The 9,870-nt window shown below is 35.2% G+C and overlaps 1 protein-coding gene across 4 annotated transcripts in view; it reads right to left on the bottom strand.

The window, feature by feature from the left end:
- Nucleotides 1–4,048: 4,048 nt before the first annotated feature.
- Nucleotides 4,049–9,870, bottom strand: part of LOC144374899 (transport and Golgi organization protein 1 homolog) — a 44,723-nt gene continuing 38,901 nt past the window's right edge. For 3 of the 4 annotated variants that reach the window (XM_078037641.1, XM_078037642.1, XM_078037640.1), the window contains 8 exons: nt 9,529–9,589; nt 9,378–9,413; nt 9,235–9,302; nt 9,015–9,115; nt 8,696–8,833; nt 7,650–7,726; nt 5,898–6,060; nt 4,049–4,881 (listed from right to left, as the gene is read on the bottom strand). In XM_078037641.1, coding sequence (XP_077893767.1) covers nt 4,562–4,881; nt 5,898–6,060; nt 7,650–7,726; nt 8,696–8,833; nt 9,015–9,115; nt 9,235–9,302; nt 9,378–9,413; nt 9,529–9,589 — 964 coding nt within the window. In that variant the 3' untranslated portion in view covers nt 4,049–4,561. Of the gene's footprint in view, nt 4,882–5,897; nt 6,061–6,864; nt 7,525–7,649; nt 7,727–8,695; nt 8,834–9,014; nt 9,116–9,234; nt 9,303–9,377; nt 9,414–9,528; nt 9,590–9,870 lie in introns of those variants that run through there. The other variant, XM_078037643.1, reaches the window with a different exon arrangement.

Here is a 9,870-nt window from a genome sequence, read left to right as displayed (position 1 = left end):
GTGATATACATATAGGATTCATACTGTTCTAATGGTTACTAGTTCATGTTTATTCTTAGTCCCTCTTATCAAGAATGTAACATTGGAGTAGATCAATCATCAAAGTATTTTAAACAATGATCTTTCTATTGTGGTTACAGATACAAGAAACCCACTGACTTTAAAAGAAAGAAATTGCAGTTATTGACCAAGAAACCACTTTATCTTCATCTACATCAAACTTTGCACAAGGAATGATTCTGACATGAGTAATGTGGAATTTCTGTGAATTTTACCACTCAGTAGAAACCATCATAGCTCTGTGTAGCATATTCATCCTTCAGGAGGCAGGAAGTGAACCGTATCTATAGGCCAGTGAGTCCATTGCAAAGCTGTACCACAGAACTAAAGTCCAGCACCTCATTGTTATGACTCCTTTGGATACAGATTTATTGTAGATTTTGAAACTTGTTTTTACTTTTCTATTAATTGTGCAATTAATAGTCTGTTTCCTAATTTACCACTGTTCCTACCCTGCTTCCTGGAACAATATTGCTGTGGTAGGTATGCTCATCTTCAAACTTAATACAGCAATAAGAATGTGCTAGAGTTTACACATTTGCTCACTTTTGCTCCAATATGGTCTTTTGATTTGAATTAACTTCAAACCTTTGAATTGAAGTGGGTAGGATAGTACCAGATTGCTTTGAAAGGAAATTGGATCAGTTATGGTCTGTCTTTTAGGCTGTTCCTTAGAGCTGGCCTAAATTCACCCTCATCTGATAGTTCTACTTAGAAATAGTGTGCCTTGATCAGATCAATATCTTATATGGGAGTGTTCCCCAGATTGTAGCTGTGATTTTTTTCCAGATGACCAGATTGTTTTTCTAAAAATTAAGCATATTTTTAGTCATGTTGATTAGTTGTTCTATATTACATTGCTATTGTTTCTATGGTTAACATTAAATGATTCTAGGGTTAACATTAAAACCATCTCTCTCAGAATAATTACAAATTTTTGAGTGGGTTTACATCGTCTAAATCATGTCATCTAAAAATAATTGAGTCAGATGCTAATGAGATACTGCAGGAACAACTGCTGTTTTTCTGACAACTGATTGTGAAACCTTAAAACCTGCATACCTTGTCTTTATAAAGTGATGAGTATGCAAAATCTGGAAAGATATTCTATTTTTTTAATATAGGTAGATACGACTGCCATTTATTTCCTATTTAGATATATTGACATTCATATGAAAATATGCAGGTTATTAGCCTATTATAATTTCACCATTTACATTACTTTTAACTTGATGAGACATAAATAAAACTGTCATAGTACACAAGGTGGATATTTGATACACAGAAAATAAAGATTTGTGAGGAGCTTTTTTGTGGGTTACATGTAGAACCCATGTATTTTAATATTCACTATTTTAAATGAACAATGCATGAAGGGAATGCAATACTTGGCCTATTTTTAAACTAGTGTAAACCCTAATCATACCATCAATTTGCTTTTTAAAACGAATAACAGTTATTTTAGCCCTTGCACTTCAAGAGATCTAGTCTTTAATTTTTCAGTTGTCTGTTAGGTCAGTTTTGTTTACTAGATGAATGTTAATAAAACTATATGAGCCTGAAAGAATTCTCAACCAAATTTAGTCTTTTCTTTCATCTGGATTGGGTTAATTTCACAAGTGCAAAAATAGTTCAGTATACAGTAGTTCTAGGAAATGAAGAATTTGCCTTAATAAAATGTTCACTCAACCGAAACTCTGAGTAGTCAAAATTTCCAGACTGTAAACTTCTCAAGAGAAGGGCCTCATCTTCTCCATGTCATGTAAACTTTCCAAGGTGCTTGGCAGCACTCTACTCTGTACCCTGTGGAGTGCTCAGTACCTTTTTGTTTGATGTTACTGATGTTTGATGTTGCTCCCTTAAAATCTACTATTAAAATGTAGCAAAACTGATACATTGTTCTTTCTGTTTTCTCATACTATAAAATATGTATATCAAAGTGATAATTTAAAAAAAAAACAAACTTTTTTTGGTTGTAGATGGACACAGTACCTTTATATTTATATGTTGTGCTGAGGATCAAACCCAGTGCCTCACATGCAACCCCAGCCCCTCAAAGTGATAATTTATATGAAGAAACATTTAGCATCCTTCACATAAGAATGCTTTTTTTTAACCTTGATTTATTTATGTGGTGCTGAGGATTAAACCCAAGGCCTTGCCTGTGCTAGGCAAGTACTCTACCACTGAGCCACAACCCCAGCTGCCACCAAAGAATGGGGTTATATGGAAAAAAAAAGAGGATGCTTTATATGAATGTCTTTCATCAGCATTAAACAAACTTAAATTGAACATTGTCGTCAGCTTAGCTTTAATTCAGACCTGATTGACCAACCCCCCCCCCAAAAAGGTGATTTTATCTTGAAGCAGTTAACACAAAGCAATCTGTATCTCACAAATTAGTTGTTTAAATTTACTTTCTAGTGTGGGAGGGGATGAGTCACTGGACAATAATTACAACTATAGCAGTAATACTTTCAGGTTGAAACACTACTGCTTCACAAATGAAATGATTTTAGTAACTAAACTGAAACACAATTTGCTGGAGAGGACTTCTAAAACTTTTGAGATACAAAAGTATAATTGAATCAGGGGACAGTATTCTCTACACAACCTGTATATTGGCAGATACCTTGGGCTTTGCTACAGAAGTAGTACAATCAGATGGATGTAAGGAGAGGCAACTATGGATGGGTTCAGAACTGCTCAGATAAACTACGTAGAATGCATTATAACTTACTAATAGAATAAATACAAAAAAGGCTTTAGAGGGAAAACTACTGTTGCTTTGAATAAAATAATAAATCTGCCTTTCCTTGAAAATCTATCTTCCTAGCTGACATCACCTTTATTTAAATGCTATTTTAAAATTAGAAGTTTTAGTAACTTCAGCATTGCCTTGTGTCCTGTAGAGGTTGAAAGATACATTCAAAATTGGTGTTTGTGACTTAAATTTTATTTTACATGGTTAAAAATGGCATCAGCTATTATATGGTTTTCCTCTTACACACACAGCTGCTGCTTCTAATATTAAATGGAGGTTATGTAGATTGAATTCTTCCTAAAGGACTCAAATTCTTTTTATTCTGAGTTATCTTCAATAGTTTAGAGATTTTGTTTCACACTGAAGCTTTTGCCCCTATTTTGAGAATACTTAGGGGACATAAAAAGAACAATGATATGTTATGTTCTAGGTTTCAACAATCCTATTACTTTCTAGAATTTAAAAGAATGGAAGAATATGGTCTAGCAGTAAAAAAAAGTACTAGGCTTTTATAATTTTATTTAAATCTTAAACCTCTTAAAATGTACTGTTAAAATTGCCATAATTAATATTACAGTTCTGGAGAGCTAGTTCTTAGAAACATTGTTTTAAAGACAGTAGTTACAGATTCAGGATTTGCTTTAATTGATTTTTAAATAAAATATATTTGAGTATCTATCAAAAAAAGAATTTAATTCAGCCCATATTTGCTGATTATAGACATTATAAGTTTATGAGTTTCATTCATTCTTAGAGGATTATACTTTTCTAATTTTTTTATCATATTCCTTGAAAATCAGTGGCAAGGTATGGGAAAGAGAAGAGTGTGTTGTGTACATTTTTAATAAGAAATTTCCTTATTTTATAGACACAGCATACCACCTTATATTTTACTGTTATAATGCAATAATGGCAAAAGCAGTAGAACTTCAGGTCAAACAACTCTTGCTACTAATGTAAACTCATTCTCAGAAAACCATTCTCACATAGACAGTGGTTAGAAAAAAGTACATGAATGTGCTACAAAAATAGAGCCACAAGACTTCTCACAAGTAAAAGAAATCCTCTGTAGAAGTCCACAGTTGACCAAGGTCCAGCATCCTTAACAGTGAGCAACAGGGAATATGCTGCCAAGTCACCATCTTCAGTTCTGAGAGTGAGTTTACATGCTTCCCCAATGGCACAAAGTCTCATGACGATCCAATGAATCAACAGACACTTGGGAAATATTAAAAAACAATTTTTTATGAACTATTACAACAAAGAACTTCAGCAAGAAGGAAAATGAAGTTTATGATCTTTGAGTAAACATTTTTAGCGTAACAGTCTCTGCGACCAGATATTGAAAGAGAAAAAAATCAAGCTTATAAAACACCATTTCTCTGTTATCAACTGGAATACACTAAAAATAGGATAATGGAAATACATGTTCTTAAAGCATTTCCACAAGAAATGTCCATAATTATGACATTCTAAATCATTTAGCAATTGTATATGCTACATTAACTAAAACAAAGATATTCCTTATTGCACATTTTAAAATTGGAAGAATACTCTAGCTTAAGTGGGGATATTTAGGGGGAAAATATTTTGGCTCAAAATGTATACTGCACCAAGGCAGCTTTATTCTAAAAACATAAACCTTTTAAAATAAACTTTTATATTTTGAAGCCAATAATCCTTTAACTCGATGAATAGTTCATAGTCCATTTTCTGACTAAGTGTCAGAGGTTAATTTTACAGGCCCTGTTTTAAGGCCTGTGAACATCCCTCACTACTCTGAGAATCAGGTGTAGGTGGAGCTTCATCTTTAAAGCCTGAAGGCATTAAGTCTTTTGCAGCAGGTGGTGGCCCATAGTCTTGGGGACCATGAGTTGGAGGTGGTAATGGGGCACCAGAAATGAAGTACTCTCTTGGGCCAAATGAGCCTAAAGGTCTAAATGGTGCTGGTGCAGGTCCTGGAAAAAAATCACGAGGGTCAAAAGGCAAATCCCGTTTTCCAGGTGAAACACCTGGTGCATATTCTCTGAAGCCTATTGGTGAACGAATACCAGGACCTGGAAAATAAAAAGGAAGTTATGTAAATACCCAGATATTTCTGAACTAGGGTGATTTCAAGTATGTTAATATTATAGTCTTTAATTTCTCTCAAGCCTAGAACATCAACTGGTGAACATCCTGACTTGCCAGATGAGGCAAACTGAAATGGAACAAGTTTAGGTTATAGACTTTGGCCAACCAGCCATGAAGCAACATATTAAGGATTTAAATATGGCTCTACCTAGCTCCAGGCTTGTCGTTTTTTTTCCCTACTATATAATTGCAGAATTATTTCTATCTCACAAGAGCTCCATTTATATTTGGAAGTACTATATTACCATGAAAAGATGATAGATTATGAAATAAGAACTTTACTACATCAAAGAAATTTTGATAAAAGGAAATCCCACTATTTATTACTCTATCCATTAAAAATTCATGAAGTATTTCAGCATGGACTTTACACATGCCATCAGAATCAAGGTGCAGGCCCTCCAGGAAAAGGCCTTCCACAGCCACCTAATTAAATCAGCAACATTTATTAGGTCACTGTTAAATCCTCCTCTTTAACACTTCCCTCTGACTTTTCTCAAGGTAAGGAGGGTTTGACTTTTCCTTTTCTATATTCTATAACCTACTGCTTATGCTTCCATTATGGGTGATTACAAACTTTATGTTGTAGGATTTTCATATCTGTGACAAAATTTTAAGTTATGGCATGCGTCTCATCCACCTTTCCATCTATTGCAGTGCATATCAACAGATTTTCAACAAACATCTGCAGAAGTAATATTTCTGGCTTTTCTGTATATAGCCCCTTATCCTTGTCTATGAGAGATAGCTATTGCCCAACTCAGTATAAGATTATGTAGTGTCCCATATGTCCCAGAAAACTGGAGGAAAAGTTAAAATGTACTCAGCTTTATCCTTTCATTGTTAAGACCTGAGATAGCAACCAACTGTTTTAGCAAGCAATAGAAGTGGAAGATGAATGTGATTTATAAGTCAATCACTACTATTCAGATCATCATACCAAATGGTGGAGGAATTGGCCGAGGCCCAAAAGGCCCACCGAGCTGAAGTGGCGGTCCATACCGAATGGGAGGTGGTGGAGGCCGTCCCATTGGGAGTCCCATGGGGGGGCCCATGAAGGGTACCCCTGAGAAAGGAGGGGGCCCTTTCATAGCCATATGAACCTGCAATTTAAGATTTGAAAGAAGTTAAAAGTTTTAAAATTCCTATGTATTAAGACAAAGTACCAACACCGATAAAAGCTAAAACCCAAAACAGGCACCTGTCCAGAGAACACCATCAGTGCAACAAAACTCTACCCACCCCTCCTGTGTATTCCCACTGACAGCTTACAGAAGTTGGAAGGATGCCACAAGAGGGACCAGTTTGTTACTGATTATATCTGCACAGGAAAGGGAAAGGCAAGAGGACTGGCAGAGGTTGTTAACAGAGGTGATTTCTGACCAGTATGTCATGCTGTATTCACTACAATCTATTTCAAAGGGACTCCCCCCTCCCCATCACAATAGCCCATTACTTCCATATTAAGAATGAACAGAATAAAATGAAAAATCCATTCTCTACCCATGTAATAATAGCTACTATTCAGAGTATCTTCGGTAAGTCTTTCATATATTATTCAACCTCTGAGATCTTTAAGTAGACTGTCTTGTTTTAAATAAGAGGGAACAAAAGCAAATGGAATATCATAATTTGTTGAAGGCCACACTGCATATTAAAGAAACTCAATCCCAGGTTTGGCTCCAAGCCATGTTTTCCCACCTCTACTCCTCTCTAACAATGGGTCTTTGCTCTCTTTTAAATCTTCTACTACAAAGGGGTTTGGGGTCTTATCTAAGCTGCCCTTAGATTTCCCCAGAGATGTATATTCCTAGAATATATATACACTGGAACTTGAGAAGTATTTTCCATCACAGTGCTATATACACAAATTAGGAAGAAAAGGCTTTAATATTTACTTTCATTTACTGTACACCATTTGAGATATTGATTTATCATTTCCTATGAGTAGTGGGTTTGAAACTAAACAATTAAAAATTTATTTTATTATAGAGCTGCAGAAGACCTACCAGATATAATAGCAACACAGTTACAAGAGAATACACTTATGTGAACAAATGAGACCATTGCTTGGGACTGGCTCAAGAGGTCATTTCAGATTATCATTGTTTCACTGAAACAGTATTTCACTTTCAGAAAATCTGATACCAATCTAATTCAAATCACTCAAAATAGGGTTTGCACAAATGGAGGAATTCTTAAATAACATTCTTCCAAACAAAAATAAAAATGATGAATTATATAATTTATAATGAATTTACTTTGCCTTAGAAGATTCAACACAAAACACCATATAAAGTTAGAGTGATAACTTTTTACATTCTGTAGTTCATTATAGTTGTACACACTTAAGCAACATTCCCAAGTTAAGGAGAAAAGTAAGCTCAATATTGCATGCAGTTTAAAGCAAACAAGATCAGTGTCATGCTCTGAATATCCTTCCCAGAAATGCACAGAATAAAACCCAATTCAGTTCTCAACCTCTAAGTACTTACTCCAACTGGATGCTCAGTCAAAGAAGTAATGGTGGAGACTGAGGGGGTCTCAGGTTCTTGGGGAACAGTTTGCTTTTTAAAAAACAAATGGGATAGTACAAATAGAACACAAAGAAGGATAAAGCAAAGAGAAAGTACTGTAGGAAAGCTACATGTTCCTGCATGACCACATGATTCACAGTAACTACAGAACTTACCTTGCCCTCATTCGTCACCTTAGCTGGAGAAGAACTTCTGGAGCTGCTGTTCATGTGAGCTGGACCACATCCTGGGTCTGTTAGAGATCAAAGAATGGATTCAGACTTATTCTAACATGAAAAGAATAAAAATCCTCCATCCACAGTTACAGATTCTTTGAAATTACTTGGTCCTTTACCAGAGGCAATGGGTTTCCCAGATGCCTCAGAAGACCAGTACGAGGTAAAGGTCCATCCATTGACCCTTGGGAAAGAAAGATCAGAGCCCTTGTATGTATTTTTCAGAAGAAATAAACCACTGGTGGACAGGTCAGGGTTCAACAATAACTGGAAAGCAACATTAAAAATGGGTTGCCCAGGGGTTGGGGTCATAGCTCAGTTGTAGAGTGTTTGCCTAGCATGTGTGAGGCACTGGGTTTGATTCTCAGCACACATTTAAAAAATAAATAAAGATATCATGTCCATCTACAATTAAAAATATTTTTTTAAAAAAATGGGTTGCCCAATACGTAAATCACAATTTATGAAGAGACTTAAGTAAAATAAAGAACTGCCTTGGGTTGATAGAACAGCAGATTAATAAGTACTGGTCCTAAACTTTAAGCTATAGACTTGAAGTATGTGTAGGCTGTTTTTTCTTTAGTCTGTATAACCTGACTTCCAATCTTACCAAGACTACAGTCCTATTTAGAATTGGAAATAAGACTCAGTATTTCATGTTGGAAATATGTATGCTACATAAAGTTTAAGGCTACTTTTATAATATTTTTGAAAGGAACACCATAGAGATTTAATTTAAAGATAAAGGTTTACACTTCACAGTGTAAAATTTAAAAGAAAAAAACAATACAGGGACCTCCAGGAAAAAAAAAATGTTTTCTATTCTAGAACAGATTTTACAGAAAACATTCACTAAGATAAAGTAAGAAATTATCTTCTATGTATTGTACAGGCCCAAATTCTATGTTTTTATTAGAATATTCAAAAGGGAAAAAAAAACCAAAACCTTGAAGCAGTTTACTATAAAGCAACATGTGAATGCTCACCAAATCCGTTTCTGGGCATATCTTTTCGATTAAGAGTAGCAGAAGGAGGTCTTCCAGCTGGCTCTGCTGTCAGTGGAGGGGAACATTCTCCACCACTCACGGGGGATGGACCAAAAGAGCCATTATGGTTCAGTGGACCTAAAGACAACAATGCCGTGTTACTACTTTAAGGTAGCCTTCTCCCTGACACCAACCCTCACCTCCTGCTTTAGCAAATCATTCAGATTATTTCATAACCATTACACACAGAAATAAAAAGTAATTTACATACATTCTGCACCAAGAAATAAAATAGCTCCTTTTACAAAGTGTCCCCTACCTCTCAGAGGAGGATTTTGTAAATTTGGTCTTCCCGGCATAGGTTTTACAATCATGGGTTCATCTTGCTGCATTGCCATCTTTTGGGTCATTTCCAATAGTCTTGAATATTGAGAAAGAATGGGCTGAATTATGAAACAGCAATCTATTCCTTCATAGATAATATCTAGCATAACCTTAAAACACTATAAAACATATAGTAAGATACCAAAATCACATACTTCTGTCTCAAATTAGCAGCTTCCCTTTTCTCTTCAGCTATAGCTCTTTCTGCAGAACGAGCTTTGAGCTATTAAAGAGAAAATATTCAAATTCAGTTGTGGTAGGCTATGCACAAAATAAAAAAAAGGGGGAAAAATCTTACCCAATTATCATGAGCTTTCTTCTCCTGCACAGCAATCTGAAAAAGACAACACATTAAAAAAATATGTTTTTAGGGACTCATTATAATAGCCTATAATTGTCTGTATTAGATACAAAGAATTCTGCAACTACAGGACAGTATTAATTACTACCTGGTTTTTAAATGAGCGCTCGGTTTTCTGTAGTTCTTCTTCCAGTTCTTCAATTCTCCGCCTAAGAATTAGAACAATTGAATAACATTTGAAACATTCTGACCATTTTCCCTTTATTCCATCAGCTATACTTTTAAAGACTTTATCATACATAAGAAAAACATTTCTATAGTTATATGAATCCAGTGTGATCAAAACTAATACTACAGACCAGGTGCAATGCCACATGCCAGTAATCCCAATGATTGGGAAGCTGAGGCAGGAGGATCACAAGTTCGAGGTCAGTCTCAGCAATTAAGTGGGAACCTATGCAACTGAGACCCTGTCTCAAGGGAAAAAAAA

Source organism: Ictidomys tridecemlineatus, unplaced genomic scaffold (assembly GCF_052094955.1).
Source record: "Ictidomys tridecemlineatus isolate mIctTri1 unplaced genomic scaffold, mIctTri1.hap1 Scaffold_93, whole genome shotgun sequence".
NCBI classification, from domain to species: Eukaryota; Metazoa; Chordata; class Mammalia; order Rodentia; family Sciuridae; genus Ictidomys; species Ictidomys tridecemlineatus.
The sequence above is the reverse complement of the archived record's forward strand: the minus strand, read 5'-3'. Positions and strand labels throughout refer to the sequence as shown.